At 33.7% G+C, this 23,927-nt stretch overlaps 1 protein-coding gene across 1 annotated transcript; it reads left to right on the forward strand.

Annotated features, from left to right (window-relative positions):
• Positions 1–709: 709 nt before the first annotated feature.
• Positions 710–22,812, forward strand: LOC115450704 (ionotropic receptor 40a). The gene is made up of 15 exons (XM_030178783.2): positions 710–1,158; positions 1,775–1,868; positions 2,440–2,535; positions 9,779–9,915; positions 13,917–14,076; positions 14,511–14,617; positions 15,107–15,200; positions 15,394–15,552; positions 15,829–15,982; positions 16,939–17,171; positions 17,524–17,683; positions 18,540–18,636; positions 19,959–20,109; positions 21,685–21,778; positions 22,250–22,812. Exons 1-15 carry the CDS (start codon positions 977–979, stop codon positions 22,453–22,455), a joined length of 2,124 nt encoding a protein of 707 aa, XP_030034643.2. The 5' UTR covers positions 710–976; the 3' UTR covers positions 22,456–22,812.
• Positions 22,813–23,927: the final 1,115 nt, after the last annotated feature.

Consider the following 23,927-nt stretch of genomic DNA (forward strand, 5'->3'; position numbering starts at 1 on the left):
GTATATTAAAAAAAAATCTTTGATACAAACCTTGTCCTAATTAGGAACACAACAAAAAAGGAATCTTTCAAGCCGTTCACAAGTGATGCTCTTACACACATGTGGCAACTGATTTTTATTTATATAGATTGCACGCGTGTAACTCAAAAGGCACTTGCTTTATCATTCTATATAGCAATAGATTATTAGTTTTTATTAAGTAATGATTTCTTATGTTTACTTGAATGTTAGACATTAAAATAAATCTATTTACGGATTTTATTGTGGTTATTTATGATCGTCATCAGCCGCAGGATGTCCCTTGCTGAAAATGAGCCTCCCCCAAAGATTTCCAGGTCGATCTATTGTAAGCGGCCCGCATCCAGCGACCTCCTGTGACTTTTATGAAGTCATCTGTCCACCTCGTGGGTAAACATCTGACGCTGCGCTTGCCAATTCGTTGCCTCCACTCCAGAACCTTCTTGCCCCATCGGCGGTCAGCTCTGCGGGCTATGTGCCCTGCCCACTTATATAATAATAATAATAATAAGTTTATTCACATTTACTGCGGTTTATATTATTATTTACCCCCGAGGGTTCGAAAATTTTGCACCCTTCTCTATCACGTTAGATTTTACTAACTTAGATATATCAGCAAGTAAAAACCTATACACATATATTATATGAACATTTGAATGTAACACCACAATCATCCAACTATACCAATTTTCTTCGCCATTATGAAACGATTGATATTTTCAACAAATGCATGAATACAACTTAGGCTCTAATATAAGCGATATTTCACACAACTTATATGTAGCACGTTTAATTCTAAGAAAAAAAAAATTCACTGAAAGAATTACCGCATCCACAGTTTATACATCCACAACCGTACGTAATATAATAAATGCGATGACTAACTATGAAATAGTCCATAACTTGCTTTCTTGTCATAACGTATTCGCTTGAACGCTTATTAACAAATGGTAACAAAATGAGGATGATATTCATATTATTATTTGTGGAAACGAGTTTGTGTTTCTTCGACATACAAGATGTGATCTCTGATACCATGCTCAGACTTCCAAAGGACTTCTCTAATGCGATTAAGGATATAGCTGTAGGGTTACCTACGAAATCCGTGACTGTTGTGAGAGGCAATTCAACTAATATCAGGTATGGTTTTCTTTTAAATTATCTGTGACGTCATGGTCGATATTGTTGAATAATAAATTATTATAAGCAATATTTTATTATAATAGCATCTGCTGATGACTCGGCTTGTGTGAAGGCGTATTCCCTGATTAAAAACTTGAAACAATATTTTGAGTCTAAAATAGAGGTTAATATTAATCTAGGACTTAGTAAATCTGAGACTACTAGCGCGGAAGTCTTTGGTTTAATTCCCGGATTGGACAAAGAGATATTAGGTTTTCTGCTCAATATCAGCCCGTAATCTAGAATTGTTCCCGGTAAATAACAAAAGGCTGACCCTATTAGCTCGCGATAGTTGGGCGTGTTACTCTGCTTACTCCTCAAAGGGAAAACGTCGTGATGCTATTAATGTAAATCTGAGTACCAATTTTCATCCAATTGACATCGTCTTGATAAAGTTTTATTCAAAATTCAGTTTAGACGACCGAATTCACTTTTCTTTCCTGACTTGCAAGTTTAGCAAAATTAAGATTCCTTACATTATTACATTGCTTTCCTTACTTGCAAGTTTAGTAAAATTAAGTTTCCTCTTTGCTTAATAATCTCCTATATCTAATAACCAACCATGCATTTTCAGATCACAAGACATCTACAGTCTATTATGCATTCTAAATGAAAACAACGTTCAAGTTATTAATTTAGACATCAGCAAAACCGAATACAAAGAAAAGGTGAGACTGTGCGATGTTGTTTGATTTGAAATAGTACTCAATTAGGACACTTTGTAAATATTTGAGTTGCATTCTCTTTGGATGTTACGTTTACTTGTAACAACAAAGCAGTCTAGACTCCTTAATTATCATAACACCTAGGAATATTAAGTTAAGTAAAAATGTTTTGTAAAACAAATATGTAATTAAGGAAATTAAAAGGTAAGTGGCTGGGCTTATGGGTTACTGAAAATGCATCGGCTGTGTAACGGCTCTGGGTTCGACTCCCTGTGTTTTAAAATAAATCATCTTAAATATCGAAAATAATATCCTTAAATACAGAATTTTCTAAAATCATGATAACTTGCTGAAGTGAAAACAAAATATGCTTAATTGCGTCGACATAAAAAGGAAATACTCGTTGTTTTATTATACTAAAAAAGGAAATAGATATCATCATTTTACAGCAAAAATCTTTAAAAAAGGGATATTCAATTTTGAACTTTAAGGTTTAAAAATCCTAAGACAATTATAATATGTTATTATCAATATAATCTTATATAATATGTAATGATTGCGTTCCTTTTTTCAGTATTTCAATTATTTAAAAAAAACGCTAGACGTATCGGACGAAAACACCAACCTGATATTGTGCGAGCCTTTTGAATGCGAGAGCCTTTTATTTGAGGTGAGATGAAATAATTTATTGGATAAAAAAATTACGTCGAATTCGAATTACTATTTATCAATTCGAATTACTATTACAAAATATGGAAGTGAAGTATAATATAAATAATTCGTTTCCAGATATCACATTTTATTCTGGTATATTATAAATTTCTGGAATTACAATGTGATACGAATCATTCGTAAATTTTCAAATTTATGTAAGGTCAGTCGGGGGAAGTGCGCCATAAAATTTTCATAGCTGGATTCAATGCAAAATAATTTCTTTTTGTGCTGACTTAAGAATGTAATTTTATTAATTTAAGAATATTTGGTATTTTGTGATAACAACCTATAGCCATTCAAGGAAATCGGACCATAAATTAATAATATTTTGCTCAAAGTAAAAAAATGGTAGTAGGCGCACTTGCCTCCGGAAATGGGGTAAGAGCGCCTGTGTAAAAAAAACGCCAATATGAAACATTATAAAGAAAACACTCACTTTAGTCCATAGAGAAATGAGCTTTACTCGCATTGCTCTTGGATAATTTTTAATCACTCAATATTATAACAAACTATGGCTGTCAAATCAAATTCGGGGGTAAGTGCGCCATATATATGTAAATCAGGGGCTTGAAAATATTTTAATTTTTTTTTTTATATATAATTTTTTGCTATGTTAGAGTTTTGTGTGCGGATATGTTGGAATAAAAAAATGGTAGCCCTAATATAAAATCCATTTTATTTCTAAAAACTAAAAAAACATACAAAAATGTAGGAATTAACAATTTTGAATGCGTTATAACTCAATTACTTAGAATATGGCCTTATGACATTTGATATGTTTTAGCTGCATTATATCCAGATAACGTGCCTCATCGAACAGTTGCAACCTATTCACGTAAAGTTGCTCTAGACCAAGGTATTTCAGATTTTCTTTTGTAAAAACGAATGAACTAATACGCCCTTTTATTTAAGTCGGCTCAAAACAACATACCTTGAGTACAAAAAATTCTGCTGTTAAGTATAACATTTTAATAATAATAATTCATATTAGTAAAACTTATTCTCAAAAAAGGTTGGCTATATATGGATCAGGGGCAAGTGCGCCATACGACTATTAACTGTGGCGCACTTGCCCTACTCGACTAATTTTAGGTAAATTTTTTCGCATTGCTAAAAAATTCTTTATTTTAGTATATATAAATAAAATTCAGGCAGGAAGTTAAAATAAAAGGTTTAAACTATGTATTCACCTTACTGGTTTACAGAAATATGTTAAATATCTTGAAATATTTGATGTTATCTTTCACGGGGTCATCTCGGTTTACAGGTCTAAATGACACTTAAAATAAAATGGCGAATAAATCGTATTAAAATGAACATAGCCATTTATGTTTTTAGTGGAACTGTATTTCAGTTAGTAGCATAGATGTAAGATTGCGGTAATTGTATAACATCAATAGTTCTCGATTTTTTTAGGGTAGGTGCACTTACCCCGTCGGCGCACTTGCCCCACCTGACCTTAGATAATACGAGAATATAATTTATAAAGAATAGTTATAATCAACCCCGATACAATATGTTCACTGCGATGAAATTATTAAAAAAATAATTTTACTAAAATTGGAATTTAAACGTTCGAAATTTAAAAACACATGGCCTGTATCTTCTTTTACTACCAACACTTCCAACGGAATCCGTTAGCATTTTACTTCAATACCGTACTACAAATGGAGCGAACTAAATTCAATTCTTACAAACATTCCAATACTTTCAACTATCTTAGAATACAACGTCGGCACAAATATTCTACGAATACGAATACTTAGAATCGCGGACTCGAAAATACGACTCACGTGGGGATACATAAATATTTACTTGTCATCAGATATCCTCAATAAAATGCATCACGAATACAAATCAACTTAAACATATCGACGCTGGAAAGCAAACACGTAGTAACTGACATGTGCGGTATTTTATTTTTATTGCATCATTGGAATCAGAAAATTAAAACACGTCGAATGGTTTTTTTCAAGTAACTGTAAGATTAATAATAACAAAAATAGGATTTTTAAAATTTACCTATTTTTTACTTTTTTTGTACCACAAAACGCTGTAAGTAACAAAAAAACTGTTAATATTTTTTGTTATGTTACTTACTACAATTCATTTTCTATAAAAAAATTAAACCTATTATTTACATCATCAGTAATTCCATACCTTACGCTGGTTACTACATTTTTGCTGCTCGTAAATTTTGATTATTTGAGTTTATACCATTTAGTGGGTGATATTTTTTTAAATGGTAGTGTTTACTACGCTTTGCACGGTATTCGGTTTTTTTGGTCGAGACCTTTACACTATTCACAAGGATCCTATTTAACAAGTAAGTTAGGTTTACAGTACTACTAAAGATTGTAGGCTTAACACATTGCGGATTTACGTCTTATGATCGGCGCCACCGCAGACATTCCTTTGATTCTTACGCCACGTCTTATTGCGGGTTTTGAAGTGGAAGTGTACGGCGACTTGTAGTGAAAATTTTTATACTGAAAAATAGTAAGCGAGAAAACGATATCGATTATAGGTGAAGTAAGTACAATATTATTATCTTAGAACTTTTATTCCTTGTGGAATTTTTGTTACGTAAGCATTATAATTATTACCGAAATTATTTAGAATTAATTATCACAATAATTATTCTTTCCAAAATCTTAGCTGATAATCTCGCTAAAATATACAAATTACTCTTTTAGATGGTGGCACAACGAATAAAGTGGTGAGAGACCTTAAGAGATGGTTTTTAATATGAAAAAACAACGAAAAAATCTAAGATAAGTAAATATTCTCGAAGGAAAGGGTATAATTATAGATCAAAATAGAAATTTAGTAAATACAGCATGATGCTGTATTTTAACCACAAAAAGTCAGGTCTATTCAAAGTATCTCTCCTGACGGATTTGGTTCAATAGAATCAAATGAAATTGAATATAATAGTCCTAATTGGGCGACACTTGAATCATATGAAGTAGAAGTAATTGTTGAACGTAACTTTGGAGCTGAGGTTGGAAATGCTAACGAAAAAATACGTTTAGAAATAACGCAGCAGGCAAATATTAAAAAAATACTTATTTAAAGAATTAGAAAATATAGACGTTATGACAAAGAAAAGACTAAACGGAATCAAAGAAAAATTCCAATGTCTAGACACAAACGATGACATATTAAGACCTGCCCCTGTCTCAGACTTTACTAAATCGGAAGATGAGAAAGCTAAAAAGCTGTTAATCGACGATAAAAAAAAACTAAACTTTGATGAATCTTAACTAGATTTTGTTGATGATAACTCTGAAAATATTCAAGTCTGTGATTGAATATAAAATAATCAATTTCTTCTTCAAGTGATCCTGAACAAAACAGCTCAAATAAAGATAATTTAATGAATTTTATTTTGATAAGAATATAATTATTTGATTAAACAATTAAGTTCTGCAAAGTTTTTTTGTGGAACGTTAGCTTTTTCTTGTTTTAGATGCAAATAACAATAAGAGACTGAAAAAGAAACAGAACAAGAATGTAAAAAAAGTTCACCGACTGCCATTGGAGAAATCCAAACCAAAGGATGAAATTATAAAAGAGAATAGTGAAAAGAAAAAGAAAGGAGATTGACATATTAACACAAAGGGTGAAATAGTCAAAAGTAGTGTGGTAACAACTGAGGTAACGCTTCAGAAGAACGACGTGTTAATATTTTTAATCTTTTTTTGGAGTTTGAGCAGCTACCAAAGAAGAATAGATTGATTAGCTCAATGTGGTAATAGAAGGTCAGTCAAATGACCAAGTAAAATGCTGCATCTAATAGAAGTCAAACATAAGAATTTTACATAAATGAAGGTGAAGATAGATGTAAAGCATGCCAAAGGTTTCCGATTGCCACGTTAGAAATTACGCAAAGATATATGCTTTATACTCTAGATACAATGATCGACGGTATTGCAAGAGAAGATGGATGACTAAGGGCTGGAGGTTACAACAAAACATCTAAAGATGTAATTCAAAAAGCAAAAAATGTTATACTCGACCTACCCCTTTTGCCATCGAATTACTGCCGCAGAAAATATGCCAAAATAAATATTCAAATAAAAAAAAATGTTGAAAAACTTATAATTCCAAAAAAAAAATGTACGCAAGAGAATATTTAGATTTCAAGACCAATGCAAAAGTTCAAGAGTGCTTTAATCTGATTCTAGGATAGAAAGTAATTAATATTTACCTGCATTAAATGGTTTTATGTGGTTTCTAAAGAGAAACTTAGTTTTTTTTAAGTATACAAATGAGCAGTGTTAATTTTGTTAAGTAATATATTACAGTGTATAGTTGAAAGTTTTTTTTTACCAATAAAAACTAACTGAGTTGTTTTATCGATGGCAAGTGGTCGATCTGCGGCGCAAATATTAAAAAAAATCCAAAGCAGAACATTTTGCTAAAAAATACATTTTGGTTGTATTAAATAAACATTTCAAAAGTAGAAGTAACCTTTTTTGATTGTATCTTATAGCAGTTTAATTAGCAAACCAACTTTAAAAGATTTACCCTTAAAACAATTGACTCTCTCAAGATACGGAAAATAATGCCATTTACTACATACTGATTGCAAAATATGTACAGATTTTAATTATTATAACGCTTTTCTAAGTTATGTTGCTTAAAGCAAAGTTGGTTACTACATGTATGCTCTCCCTAAAAAAGTGCGATTTGCATCGTTCCATACATTTACTCTCTTCATTTACTACGTTTCAATGGATTGAAAAAATATTTACAAATGTCGTAACCCGCAAAATATTTCTTTAAACAACCTTTAGTTTGATGGCGTTTAATACAACTTATTAAGCACAAAAATATAAATATAGTGTCCAAAAACGGCGACTCTAGAACTATAAAAACGCAAGTTATTAATTTTTTTTGAAAAAAATTTCAGTTTTTCTGCTCTGGTGAACAATTTTAGTTTTGCGGGTTACTACGTGTTTGCTTTCCAACGTCGATATCACAATTAATCAGTTGTTTTCTTCAAATATTAATCTTTCATTGTGGTTTTAATAAGTGTGTTCATCTATAAATTTTTAGTTGCATATTGTACTGTAGAGTTTAAACTAGAATCTAAATGTGTAGAAGAATGTATTTAAAAACAATAAAGAGAACATATCGATGGTTGAAAGTCTAATTGACTTAAGCGACATTTTGTTGTTACAGTAAGTTTCATACATATTTAAAATAAGTACTTCTTTCTGTTTTTTTAACCTGGTTAAATTTTTTTGAAAAAAATGTCTCTTAAGTCAATTAGCCTTTCAACCGTCGATATAGTCCATTTTCTGTTAAATCATACTTAGTGCGTACATATATCGCATCCGTCAAAAAACAGTCCTAAACTCAACATAAAAAATATCTATATATTATATATAATCCTTGTCGAATTCATATAGACTTTGAATATGTTTGTCTATATTTTTACTTTATATAATGGTTATTTTTATTAGCATTTAGAGTCCGCATGCGGAGTGAAGGAGATTTTCTGCTCACGCATGATATACACCCCACATGCGGTAAATGTTTTCATAGGTGGATGGAGTGCGCATGCGCCGTAAAGTTTTTTTTAGCATGACACTTGGGTCCCACATGAGGTAGCTCTTTTCTTAAGTCGATATCCTGTATTTGGGTACTCCGCATGCAGTATAACTTTGCTAGTGGTAGAATGCATTTTATATCCGTCCGGATAGCGACTACTGTACACAAGGTGTTAAAATCCGCCATAGTGGCATAAATGTGTCACGTTCCGGGATCAGCCTGTGATATCCGGTTCCAACAGGCCGGCATAATTGTGTCGACTGTCGAGGGGTAATCATCTCTCGTTAGTCGCCATTCTATTGGATCCCCCTCCACTTACCATCAGGTTCATGAGGTTACTTTGCCAAGCCTGTGTAAAAAAAACTATGAAAATGAGCCAAAATTAAACACAATATTTATACCTCAAAATTTCAATTATTTAGGGGCATTTCAACATGTTATAGATAACACTGCTAAAATAATAAATTGTAGTAAATTAATCAGACCCATATATATCAGTGATTACATGACGTGGCTGAACGGCACGTTAATTGATTCATTTTCATAAATAAGTGATCGTCAATAAATAAATTATATTTAACAACACACCACCTATGTACGGACTAAATTTTCGTAATGAGTCTTGTGCCCGTGGCTCTAATATTGCGTTATAATTTGTAATAAATAAATGTTTGTTTGGAAATTAAAACACCGCCCCGTAAGCGCATTTGAAACTGAAATACGTCAATATAAATATTAGGCGCGTGTGAACTTCATGCCTCATTTAGATTATTGGCTAGTAATTCGCCGCATACCTTATAAATATGGCTGTTGACGATGAGCCAATTATCGAACCAATTGGATTAAAAACGGCTTTATAAAATCTATCAAAAATATTTCTTCACATCCGATATGTACTACATTAAAATTTCAAGTGACAAGTAAACAAATTATACATTTTCTTTATCGAGGATTCGGAATTTAAATATATAAAGACTTACCCCCTTATTCATAAACGTTTTTTATCTAAGGACGGAGTAAAGCTGTGATAACAAGCCTGTTTCTCAGTGCTCAACGGCACTGAGAAATAGACATAGGGCCGTTGTGATTGGTTATTATTGTTGTATTTCAATATTAGCCAATCACAACGGCCCTACGTCTACGCACTGCGAAGACTGCCATGCCGTCAGCACTGAGAAACAGACTTGTTATCACAGCCTTACTCGGTCGTTCGATAAAAAACGTCTATGAATAAGGGGTAAAACTACATTTTGCAAAAAGTATTTGGCGTCGCTAACAATGACTATGTATTAATTATGTGTAACGAATACACCCAAATAAGCTGATTACATACTAGTATTCGTGACTGTTCGTCTGTACTCGGCAAGTATCACAATTAGGGGTTAAATAGTAATTCATGTAATCAAGATAACAGTAAACTAAAATAATGTATGAGAGACCCGTCCAATTTCAATTTGTTGTGATTGGCTATATCATTTTTACGACAATTCTGACAACGTTAAGTTTGACATGTCCATAATGTGTATGTGAGACGGCAGTACACGTCTGTTTTTCTGGATGTTGGAAGGATGGAAGTTTGTGTTAGGTATTGACTTTGTTAATTACATAGTTTATGATACTTCTTACTTCCTTTTCAGTTGACACACAGGAATTTAATTCACAGGACAATACTATATATGTTTTATTGGCCTTACGGAACTGTGAGTGATAAATTCTTATCTTTAATGAGAGAAGCAATGAGGATCGCAGTCATCACAAACCCTAGAGAGAGCGTGTAAGTATTAACTGCAAGACTCTTTACTGGTAGTAGATCTCTTATGTGAGAGTCCACCTGTGTAGGTACCACCGCAATAACTATTTATGCCGCCCAGCATTGTGTAGTCACTTTTGTGTTCCATTTAGAAGACATTGTAGCCAGTGTAACTACTGGACATAATAAGACTTAACATCTCATGTCTCAGGATGGCGAGCGCAGTGGAATACCAAATAGTACTTTATAACTCAAGGTGTTGGATGGTGTTTCTACTGTTTATGGTCGTATCGCTTACCATTAGGAGAATGGCAACCTCGTCCCGTCGTTCAAAGCATAAAAAAACACATTTACAACACTTAAAACTTCCTTCACTTGCCTGACGTCCCTCAACGTGTGCGATATTTACGATCTTTCAAGCCTACTTATCTTTACTACTCGTAAAACATTCACCATCAGTTTACCAATCAACATACACATTATTGAATTTATTCACCAATCACAGCAAAAATGACAAATAAAACGTACGTAATTAATTTATTGACAGCCAATTCTACATTATACCAACTGAAGTTTCCCCACGGCAACAAATATCAAACATGCACATCAATTGCGTAATTTTAACATAATAATTAAAATAAAACAACATTAATCAGGTAAGTCCAAACATTGCAAAATAAATAATGCAGCGTACTCATACATCAACATTAACGATGCACTAACTCATAATGAAAATCCCGCCGATGTCGTAATTAATGAATAATAAAATAATGAAGCACACCCTTCAATAATTGAGGTAATCGTGGACAAAATGGGTCAAATTATATTGTAGCGATGGACATTCGCGATGTGACAGGACATGACAAAATTCACATCGCTTTTATATTTATACCGTGAACTCATTTGTGAAATGCGTTATAGTTACTGGTAGGTCTCCCATATTCAGTGCGTCTTGGTAGTACCACCGCAATGTCTATTTCTGTTGTCAAACAGCAGTGTATACTGTTGTGTTTCGATTTGAAGGACATTGTAGCCAGTGTAACTACTGGAGATAATAAGACTAACATCTCGTGTCTTAGGATGACGAGCGCAATGAAATGCCAATACTTTAATTAAGGTGTTAGTGTTTCTACTGTTTATGGGCGGTCGTTTTGCTTACCATCAGGCGAACAGTCAGCTCGTCTCGTCATTCAAAGCAATAAAAAAAACGCGTATTGTATATTCATAGTAATCTTCTCAAAGGATGTTTCTTCGTACCCATCTAAAATTCACAGTACTTACCGGCCATTATTACTATTTTCATAACTAGTAATAGACTGAAGAGACCGATCGATAAAGATTCACAGGAACATTATTGAATGAAGAGCACACGTCGCACCTCGTCGTAAGTGTTTCGAACACAATACCCACAAGTTCCTGGAAAATGTGCACCATATGAAACTTGGCTCCTTTATCCCCTCCTTAAGTACAGTCGGAGCGGAAAACTCGTATATATTTGTGATTTATTACAAAATCGTTAGATATCTCTGAAGAAACTAGTCAAGTTAAATGTAAACATAATAAAATGTGTCTGATCATTTTATGTTATTAATAATTATTAATGATTTAGGAACGTACGCTTCACTGACAAATTGCAACAATTCAACAATAGATAATTTAAATATGGAACGGAAATTTCATAATTTTAATGACGTAGCATAATAACTTTCTAAATAATTTGCATAACCCGGAACATAGTCATAAGTTGATACAATTATATAGAGCCGGTCGGCTATAAACTCATAAATTCGATGCGGTGGCTCCCTCTGCAATAAACCGCGGGAAAACGTCAGCCAGTATCAGTAAATTATGCGCCGATGTCCACGTCAAATAAGAACTCAATGTAGTGAAACACATCCACCACTTTAATTGTAAGTATCCTTTCATTTTCGTCTGGCAAAACGCAATGCGTTTGACTCACTGTTTTAAATGAATTCTTGTTCAAATTAAAGACGTGACTAAGTGAAATCACTTTAATTGCCATAGAAATGACAATCATGCTTATTCTCTTGAAAAATAAATAACTGTTAATAACCTATGGCATTATGGCGTCTTTTATCTACATGTTTTGTTAACAATCTAGATTTCTAAAATAAATCAGAAACATAAATAATTTGTAAGCCAAATGCGAAAGATAGAAACTGATCTTATACCAAAATTTAGACAACATTTATTCTCGAGAAACAAATTAAGACCTTTACAATTTGCTCAATCAATTTCGTCAGGAAATTCATCTATGTTCTATCTAGCTCTTAATAAATTAGTTTATGTATTTAATAATATGGCTATAAATATAAAGAGAAATTTTGAAGCAGTTTTATGCGCCAACTGTACAAGCAACAGCGGCTGATTGCTCACCAGCGCGCCGGTCGCCTTGGGGTATTTCTAAAAATTACATTTCTCCCCACCCCTACTTCAGAAGTTCAATAGAAGCAAGTCAGGAACACAAAGCCTCGGACAATCACGTACTTTGTAATTCGATTGGGCCGAATGCCGATTGTGAATTGGCCGAAACATATTTCACGGCTGCCAAAACATGAATTCATGTTGACAATTATATTTTTGTATGGAAAAAAATGATTTGGGTTTTGTTTATTTGGCATCAAATTCATATTGCGGTCACATAAAATTCTGCCGTAGATTGGTACAGGTATACTTTTGCTTACCGAATATTGACCAGCGTACTTACATAATATTGTCGTAAATACCTACTAACAATAGAAATTATTCTAAATATATACTTAATCCTTAGAGCCAGCTTAAAAATAAAATAATCAAAATGATATTTTATTGTATTTGGGAAAGGATATATAATTGTGAACTCATTCAATTGATCCTATTAATAATTTTAATGTAAAATTGTATGTATTATATTTAAAAGCATTGAACATATTGTAGTCAGGTGCAGAGGAGTTCGAAATGAAACAACCGCTCTTGATAACGTACTGTTTAATACTGCTCCTTAATATTAATGTAGTTCAACTTACTACTATGTTCCTTACTTCAATACTTATGTATGTGAAACACAAAAATAATAAGTGTGTGACTTTGTAACAGAACTATACATTGTATCACATATTAAGCATTTTAAATTATAATTAAAGATTTAAGGACAGCTAATGAAAAATGTTTATCATAGAAAAGCTATCGGAAGTGAATTCTAACATTTATATCACTTGCATATAAACTAGGTTTTATGATTCTAATATCCCAAGAGGAGTGCGGGGAAAAGTATGCAACAAAGTCACAGCTCACAAAAAAAACTTTAAAGTGTGTTAAAAACGTAAAACCTCGCCTTGAACATTTTTATGTGTCGCATCCGGACAAAAGTCGACAATTGTCCCGCGTCGTCGGCGCACATTCACAAACTCGTAAGTCGTATATCTGTAATTTTCAACGGGAATATCAACATTTTGATGGCGGTCGTAAAGCAGCCGAATCGCCTTGCCGGCACGAGTAACTTTTTTATCAACCTTCGACATATCCTGGTAATAATAATGGTTTATTACCTTAAATATATTATACCTTGTAATATATCTTATCTTTATTGGCTGGAAGTTTATGTCATTTAATTGGTAGTAAGGTAGTTAATTACCAAGTATATTATACACTAATTGTATTATATAGTTACAAGTAGTTTATAGTCGCGACTCACAATACGTAATTGCAGCCAATTTCAGGTTATGAACAATTGGCGCGTAAGGTTGAGAAAATAATATTATAGGGAAAACCTATGGCGAAATGTTGGTTGTTATTGTAGTTATGTCATGTTATGTAAGGAAATAAAATAATAGAACGACAAAATGGCAGGAGCTTCTCATATTCTGCACAACAACACAATATTTGAACCTTGGCTTCTCTATATTAATTGAGATATAAAAAAAATGATAGCACATTTCTACTAAGTACTTTGTTATTATACTTAATTGATATAAGATTAAAATAAAGCGTATAAGCATTAATAGCCTTACATATTTTATACATAGGTTTCGAATATACTACAACCAAGCTACGCCAGACCGTTTGAATCATCTTACTTTGGTAAACTGGTGGGCTGGGCGCCTATACAAATCGCCAGTGCTGCCACCTGCCGACAAAGTGTATCAAGACTTTAAAGGAAGGATATTTGATGTTCCTGTGCTTCATGTACGTTTTTAAAAACATTATCAACTTTGCGAAAAATCTCTAAAAAACATTTAAATTATACATACCTACATACCTGTGTATAGACTGCAACAGTAATTATTTCATTGATGTCTCCATCCTCTCCCAGTGACCGTCTTGAGCCGAGGTTCGTATCCCGTTAGTAGGTTGCCCTCATCATGATCGCATAATTTTCAAGGGTTTGCTAGCGCCTAAAGCACTTATTCGAAAGTCTGGTGTGTTTGCATAAGCCGATCCTCGTCAAGTTGACACACATGTCCTGTTAAAAAAAAAGTAATTATTAAAATTAAAAACAAAACATGAACACAGAAAAAATATTCTGTTTGGCTGAGCCCAGAGACAGCTGATTTGATGAACTGATGCGAAATAAATTACTGTGCATATTTTAAAAGTAAGGTGTAACAATTTTATTGCAGGCTCCGCCATGGCATTTCGTCAGATACAATAACGATTCCTCAGTACGAGTGACTGGTGGTCGGGATGACAAACTCTTAGCTCTGATTGCTAAAAAACTAAATTTCAGGTATCATTTATAGTATTGCGCAACTATTTACGTATAATAATCAGGAACTCTTGTTATACTAGTTATATTTCATAGAGTAAATACAGCACGTACGGGCCACGGTTAAAATTTTCTAAAAACTCTGAATTTAGAACATTAATCAGCCTTGTTTGACTTCATCAGCTCTAAAGTTATTTGCATCGAACTAGATTAATAAAGTCATCTAATAAAATTGTTATCTTAAACATAATACATAATGAGTAAGGTAACGTAAGTCACGCGAAAAAAAAAGAAGAAAGAAAAAGGGCGCGAAACTGAACAGGCTGGCCAGCGGACTATTGGTTTACGGCAAGAAAAGATCCTCTGAATAAACCCGATACGGAAAAGTTCTTTAAAAAATTCCGAAGGTCTATATATGGCACGTTTAATTTTGGGTGAATTTTTCTTTTACGTTATTAAAAGGGTAAATCAAAGAGTTTTGTATCTAATTATAAAAATACTATTTTGCAGATACAGATATTACGACCCACCTGACAGGAGTCAAGGGTCAAGAATATCAGGGAATGGCACTTTTAAAGGAACCCTTGGCTTAATTTGGAAACGTGTATGTATTAAGTTTACGTTTATAATTACATGGTGGAATATCTTATCCCAGCCTATGAAATAATAAAACTGAATTAAAAAATATTTATCATAGTTTTAATTATTTTTTGCATACACAAATTTAAAATTGGGCGTAGAGAATTATTTATAAATAAAAAAAATCAAATTATTTAATGAAATGGATTTCTTAACAGCAAGCTGATTTCTTCCTCGGCGATGTTACTATGACGTGGGAGCGTCTCCAGGCCGTGGAATTCTCGTTTCTGACGTTAGCCGACTCTGGCGCATTCTTGACGCATGCGCCGGCCAAGCTCAGCGAGACGTTGGCCATCATACGACCTTTTCGATGGGAAGTAAGTTAAAAAAAACAACATTCATAAAAAGGATTAATGCATGTTAATGGTATTTAAATAGAGCTTAATATGTTTCTAGCTTAGAAGAGACTGTACAAATCGCCACTACATTAATAAACGATACTTATATTACCAGTAAATATTAAAAACAAATAATTTTCCCACTAATTAAATCCATACGAAAGTCATCCAATACAATTTATCCCCATACCTACCAACTATCTTACGTGCTATTGTATATTCACATATAAACAGAAAATATTGTTAATATCACAGGTATGGCCATTAGTGTGTGCGACACTGTTGGTGACCGGTCCGGCGCTATGGGTGGTGATAGCCGCCCCGTCGCTATGGCAACGGCGTCAGCGCGACCAGCTCGGACTCCTCAACAACTGCTGCTGGTTTACCACCACGTTGTTCTTGAGGCAGTGTAAGAACGTAAACATCAATCAATCAATCAGCCTGTCTCCATCTACTGAACGTAGACCTCCCTCAGTAACCACCACTCCTAAGCAGCCCGCATCTATCCACTACCCGCCGCCTTCTTCAAGTCGTCGGTCCATCGAGCAGTACGGCGTCCCACATGACGTCTACCTAATCGCGGTCTCCTCTCTCATAAACATCATTATCACATGATATGTAGTTGCGACTATACCTACCCCGGGAAAAGTGGCGTGGCCTTATGTTGTGTGTACATACTTGTAAACATTTTAATTTCCAGTTTGTTCCTCATGGACATAGGATTTACAATACAAAGCAACAACGGTTCTGATTGTAGTTATAACTGCGAGAGCGTAAATCGTTCCCTTTATAAACCTAGGCTAATTACTAATGTTAAAAGATTATAGATTATAATTAGTAACGTTACAGTTCCTCATGAACATACGGTTTATAAACTGTATATCCCCGGTACCATTCCAAAGTGAGAACTATTTGTTTTTTTTTTGTCAATATGATTTTCATATCTTTAATTCCCTAAAGGAATTGCATCATTCCAATATAAAATTAAATAAATATAATGAGCATGGTGACGTAGTCAATCGTGCGAAAAAAAGAATAAAGAAAAAGGGCGTGAAACTGAACCGGCTGGCCAGCGGACCACGGCGTTGGTGATACACTTTTGTTTGCATTTTGCTTAGGATCGGACAGGCGTTCACAATCGTTGCATTTCGTTAGCTATATTTTTATGTTCTTGCTCTTTTACTTATTTGTTAACTAATTTGATTAAAATTGTTGACTTTAGTAAACAAGTAAAGTTTTTGTTGTAAGTACTAAATATTATTTTAGTTTTGAGTTAATTGTCAAAGAAATAAATGGTAAAAACGCTAAATATATGTTATTATCGATTTGTAACACATCACATATCTCTATCATATTATTCACCAGCATCCAGCAAAGAACCGTCCAAGACCCACAAAGCCCGTCTGGTCTCCGTGCTAATATCTCTAGGAGCTACCTACGTTATCGGTGATATGTATTCAGCGAACCTGACCAGCTTGCTAGCAAGGCCAGCGAGAGAACAACCTATAGGGACACTATCGGCTCTGGAGGAAGCCATGAGAGACCACGGCTATGAGCTCGTGGTGGAAACCCATAGCTCATCACTGGCTATTTTAGAGGTACTTGTTGGCCTTTTATCTTAGCGTAGTGACGCCATGTCAAAACTAACTTTCGATACATTTCTGAAGTCTGCCTTTATGAACCCAACTTCTATTTTTATGAATAGTGCAATATTTTTTACAATTAGAGAATCTTTACCTTTACAAAACATAAATAAGTTGTTATAACAGATCTGGGGCCATTAGACGCCGATTGGTGGATTAAAATTCATTCTGTTTCACTTGACTTTGAATTAATCATCATCAGTAATTTGGCTACAATATATTTGATTGACAAAAAAACGAACGATTATCTCCATCCTACCTATGCGTATACGCAGTCTACATATATTATATTTTAATTTAAATTTAGAACGGGACTGGTGTATACGGCCGGCTTGCGAAGTTGATGCGTCGGCAGCGCGTACAGCGCGTGCGCAACGTGGAGATGGGCGTGCGCCTCGTGCTCACGCACAAGCGCGTCGCCGTGCTCGGCGGGCGGGAGACCCTCTACTACGATACTGAAAGATTTGGTACGTTATGCTATAGCTTTTATTGGATAATAAGATCAGTCCTTTATTATATACTTGCCCACTGCTGAGTACAAGCCTCCTCTACTACTGAGAGGGATTAGGCCTTAGTCCACCACGCTGGCCTAGTGCGGATTGGTAGACTACACACACCATCGAAATTCCTATAGAGAACTTCTCAGATGTGTAGGTTTCCTCACGATGTTTTCCTTCGCCGTTAATGCGAACGATAAATTCACAAAGAATACACACATGATTTTTTTAGAAAAGTCGGAGGTGTGTGCCCTTGGGATTTGAATCTGCGGACATTCGTCTCGGCAGTCCGTTCCACACCCAACTAGGCTATCGCCGCTTCTATAAATTTTATAGAATAATACTAACCTAATAGCGTTATGCTGTCTCTTATTATTACAATATGTAAGCAAACATACAAAAAGCACACACGCGAATCTGTCACCCGATGGTAATAAATTTTAATCACTAATGCACTGCCTACCTTAACGGAAAGAATTTATATACTTACAACCAATATCAAGAGAATCATTAATGTCTTAAAGAGAAGTAATGGGTTTATATCAAGGCGCTCCTCCGAGGAAATGGCCTTGAGTGTACGTTCCATACATGTACTGAATTTGCTTTAAAAAAACAATTTTAGATCATTTTGAAAATTTTAAACTACCAAAATAAAGGTAACATATTTTAGAAATATGTTGTTCCATTTTTTTTCTTTATTATTATAATTTTTAAACACATAGCTTTTAAAAATACTGTTAGCATGCCTATTTTCTACAGATATTGCCTTATTATAGAATATGCTTAAGGAAGTGCGTAAAACATTTCAGAATTATTTACGTTCCAGGGTCCCATAACTTTCACCTGAGCGAAAAACTCTACACAAGATATTCGGCCATCGCATTCCAAATCGGCTGCCCGTATCTAGAAACTTTTAATAATGTGTAAGTATCTCTAGTTACTTCTTATAGAGTTATCTAGTAAAAGACTTATGAGGTTCATACCAGTTATTTTATTTTATTTATTAAAAGAAAGATTAAGATGTAGTGTCAGCTTGAAATATTTATATATTCAAGAACAGACTTGAACATTGCGAATTTAAAATATACTTAGTGATTAACAAGATACAGGCGCTTATCAGTTTTTTATAACTGCTTGTCTGATTATAAATAAAGAAACAACTTACAAAATATACATCGATGCCTGATTAATACAAGGTTTCGAACAAAAAGCTAAATGTTACAATTACGAGTCATCACAACATGCACACAAAAATTATGAAAGGATAAAACAGGGACATTCTATTTTATTTATAAAAATCTATGAGTTTTATTCTGCTAAGGTTTACAAAAAAATATTATTGGCGAAGGGTAATACTTCTATAACCGTTTATGCATGTTTTGTATACCATACAAATCAAATAATAACATCTCAAATACATTAAAAGTTAGTTATTGAAGTAATCACAGTTATCTCTCTTTGCACTTTATCTTAAGTATTTTAAGAGTAAAAACTAAAAAACACTGTGAAAACATTATAATTAATTTGAATTAAGTTTTAAATATAAAAATATTAGACATCATTTTAATGTAACGAGTAACCTTTCTTGCCACTGACAATTAGTTTTCAACTAGTATAATTAATTACCTACTTTGTGATTTAATGCTGACTAGTGCAAAGGCTAAGCCTGAAAATATTTAAGTCTAAAGCAGAAAATACTTGAATAGCGTATTTTTAAACGTTTACGGGTCATAGATGATAGAGATCATAAAGAAGAATTGAAATTAAAATACAAAATTATTACAAATTCTCATGCTTATATTTATGACGGGGTGAGTAGATATGGTCAACCACTGATCGTCATATTATGTTTGCTCTATGATTTAATATAACATAATAATATATAAGACTACCGCTATATCGCAAACTCCAATATAAGTCAAACTGCACTTGTTTTTTATATGTCTAAAACTCTTAAAAATACTATTATTTCTGACCTGCGAATTGAAATTATTACTCAAGAGATTTTAAACCTTATGGCTAAGCTGTAAATAGAATAAAACCAGTAAATAAAAAAGCAATACTGGCCATTTAAAAATTCCAATTTCACTACTTTAATAACATTGAAAAAACAAATGAAAATTTTAAATATTTAATCCAAAGCAATACCTTTTCGGACGTGGGGTGATAAATAGTATTATTCTTATTTAGTGAAGAACTTTGCATTCTAAATTTGAATTCAACTGAATGAGATTTTTTATTTAAGGGTAATGACCTTGTTCGAAGCAGGCATTCTGAGTAAAATGACTACCGACGAGTACAAGAACCTTCCAGAACAAGCTAGAAAGTCGGAGCCTGTGACGGAGAGCGATCGAGAGAGTAGCGACATGACGCGGGAACCTACTGCCACTTCTCAGGTACTTACTCGCTCTATTTCTAGTAAATGGCAGTCCAACAAGCATCGTCTGCGTTCATACATGAATAAATTAAAATTAACACATATGGGCTAAACACATATATCATACAAAATTCCATGTATAATTCCTACATGAACTCGTGCACCAAGGGTCCCTAAAATCTTGTAGGTAATATATCTAAGCATCGATATATATGTACTACGTACTAGATGTGGGGTTCTGAACACTCACTGTATTCAACTGAATCCTGCCTAGGTCTCAATGCCACCGGATCTTGGACCTAGGCACATAGGCAAAGGATGGGAACACCGTAGGTTCTTAGTCAGTAAAAGTCTGACACGCTCTCCCGCCCATCCCAAGGCGGGAGATAGTCAACTGACGATTTACCTACGTAAAAAAAAAAAAAAAAAAAAAAAAATTCAACTGAATTAATATGCAATCCATTCAAAATGACTTTAGTATGGTGTCAAAATTGACAGCTTTATAAACCGCTTTACCGCTTTATGTTTTAAAAGTTTGGTTAGACGACGTTTGATGTTTAGCGCTGCAGCGAACTTTAGTTAAAATAGATAAGCTAAGCTGTATCGGTTACAAAATATGTCTAAATCCTTTATGTTCCAATTGTTCCGTAGTGTAAAAACTTGTTATTGCAATAAATAAAATTAAATCGAAATTTAACAAATGAGTATCATATCAACCCTAATCTTTAAAATTCAACTATACGTGGTACCATTGCGAAGAAGATATCAAACTAAACAATACAATATTCACTCCTGCCCAGTTTGAAAAAGAACACAATACATTGATTACTGTAAACAAAAAACAATGTACGTAATCCAACGCGGGCCGATCCAACGGGAATCGCTGTGGGATTAAGATCGATTAAATGGGATTCTGTAAGGTTTAAAATTTTAAATTTTATTCAATCGCAACACGGGTGATAATGAATATTGACAAGCTATGTAGTAATACGGATTAACGCTGTGTTATAAGGGATCTCTGAGGAATTTTCTGTTTTAAGAATATGTTCCCAGTTATCCAAATATTGGGCGACCGGGAATATTTAGGGATAATTAATATAATGATGAAAAATGTTTAATTATTGTCTAATAAAGTGAAAAAAGCAGCGATGACGTACTTAGATGTGAAACGGACTGCCAAGATGAATGTCCGCAGGTTCAAATCCCAAGGGCACACACCTCTGACTTTTCTAAAATCATGTGTGTATTCTTTGTGAATTATCGTTCACTTTAACGGTGAAGGAAAACATCGTGAGGAAACCTGCACATCTGAGAAGTTCTCTATAGGAATTTCGAAGGCGTGTGAGGTCTGCCAATCCGCACTAGGCCAGCGTGGTTGATTAAGGCCTAATCCCTCTCAGTAGTAGAGTAGACCCGTGCCCAACAGTGGGACAGTATATAATACAAGGCTGATATTATTATATATATTATTATTGTCTAATATATCGATTATAACCTATTCCAATAACACATAATTATTGTCTAATATATCAATTAAAATCACAAAATGTTAGCATAAAAGTATGTACGTGATAATCTATGTATTAAAAACCAGGTGCAAACGGAATCAACAAAAGGGCTGGAACCAGTTTCCCTCAGGATGCTACGTGGAGCATTCTGCCTTCTTGGAATCGGCCATCTCTTAGCAGGTACAGGTATTATACATTAACACTGCAGCTCTTGAACATCGTCAATTCTTAGAATTGCTAACAGGTTAATAGAACACATTATGAAGGCGAGAAAGTGTATAAAACTGTTCGTATAAAAATACCACGTTAGTTCAATGTTATTTTAAGTAAAATAATCTTATCGAAGACCATACTTACCAACTTATCGTTATTTTACAGAATTACTATTTTATGAAGAGCTATTTTAGAACACGATGCGACCCGAGCACGTCAACTTTTAATCATTTATGGAGCTCTGGACGTAAAAAATGAATTACCAATTTCACTTGAATCGACGTGAAATTTATTTTCATTAGTTAGATGTTTAAAGTTCAATGCTTTCGAACATTCGTTGATTGAATCAATTTATTTTTGAAACCTTCAACTCATTCAAGATTAATCCAAAAGTACATTTTTTTTCTTGCTTGTTTCAAGCAATTTGTTCCATTTCAGCTTTGACATTAATTATCGAGATTCAGCTGTATAGAAGGGCCAAAAAACGACGTGAGCCGGTCCACGTCGACACGAGGAAAGAAGCGCTAATGAAAATCACGACTAAAATGAACCGAGGGATATGCTGTGCTTATAGAAAGACGAAGACTGTTATATTTAGATATGTTGATAGAGCTTTAGGACCTGGAGCAGCAAATGGGATATGAGACTTAAAACACTTTTAGACTTGGTAGATAAATAGATGAAGTGAATGTGTAGTTGATTTCTTGTTATTAACGTTCCATACAGTGACGTTCTTTTGACACTAGATCTTATATAAGCGAATGCAAATGTCGTATATATGTTTTGCACTTTTTCTTATTTAAGAAGCTTGGTATTCTTGCATTTTAGAATGAATAATATTGTGCAACACTTACGTACGTTGTAGCCAGTTATTTTACTATTATAGAAATTATACATTGTCTTACAGTTTTGTTCAAATAAATTGTATCAATATGAATGTCTATAAGCTATTGTTTGTAATCAACCACAATGTTGTTCGTTTTTTTTTTAATAAAATATCAATACAGTATTTACTTGATAAATTTACGGAATCCACCCATTACTCTTGTGGTTTAACTTCAACATTTCGATTTTGCTATACGTCCAAATAAATAATGGGATGAAACATAAAGGAAAGTCCTAATTCACAGGGTTGATTCGTTCAGAGCCTCAGTAAAATAAATGTCCTATTGCAATACAGTAACGGTATAACACTATAATGAGACCCACTTACGCGGAAAATGTCCAACATTTTTCGGACCGTTTTATTGGACGTTATTACAATAAGAGAATTTAGTCTAAAGGTCTAATAAATTAAAAGAAAAGTTGCGATACCCTAGATGGGAGTGCTTAGCCAAGACGAAGGTCATAGATCCAAAACGTAAAACTCTGACGTTGTCACTCGTACTGTAGGATAATATTCTGAGGAAATCTAAAGACCTAAGAAGCCTTAATCACAGTTTCAAAGGTGTATGGACTCTACCAAATGACTTACTCAAACGACAAAGATACTGGTAAATAAAAACATTTAATTTTCAATCCTAATTTCCATATATGCTTGTACTCGTAATATAATTGCCATTGCTATTTCACAGAAATATTCAATATAAGTATCATACTCATGTACAGAACATATTTCTTTTAACTTAATAAGTTGACAGTTTCGCTTGCCGTTCGAAGCAGCCGTGTATCACTAATATAAGAAGACAGAACGGGCCTCATTGAATTAGAGCAACGGCGAGAGCTCACTAATGAAGTTAATCCAGTAGGAGTGGATAACGCCGTGTTTCGCGCGTTGTACGCACGTAACAACCGTGTTACACGCTAACAAGTACCATGTAATTTGTTTATTAAGCCATACATGCCGGTAAATTGGACTAGCTCTTGTCTTGAATAGAATTATGTATCAAAAGAATATATCAGAAATACTAACGAGTAAATTGTTTATTTAGATAATGAACATAACATTTTCACGGCGTCTACAGATTATTAGCACAAGAAAATATATATCGTAAAATTCTGATATGTTTACTTCAGCAATTATTATGCTTATCAATTATTCTAGACAGAGATAAAGATACTAACTATAGTGCAATCGTCTAGAATACAAGCTAACTAATTAGCAAGATAATAAATA

Source organism: Manduca sexta, chromosome 26, assembly GCF_014839805.1.
Source record: "Manduca sexta isolate Smith_Timp_Sample1 chromosome 26, JHU_Msex_v1.0, whole genome shotgun sequence".
NCBI classification, from domain to species: domain Eukaryota; kingdom Metazoa; phylum Arthropoda; class Insecta; order Lepidoptera; family Sphingidae; genus Manduca; species Manduca sexta.

Bases quoted from the DNA above. Each gene is read 5' to 3' on its own strand.
- LOC115450704 (XM_030178783.2), top strand. From the start codon at position 977: ATGAGGATGATATTCATATTATTATTTGTGGAAACGAGTTTGTGTTTC. The intron at 14,618-15,106 runs GTATCATTTATA...ACTATTTTGCAG, and splicing joins GCTAAAAAACTAAATTTCAG to ATACAGATATTACGACCCAC. The intron at 20,110-21,684 runs GTACTTACTCGC...ATTAAAAACCAG, and splicing joins AACCTACTGCCACTTCTCAG to GTGCAAACGGAATCAACAAA.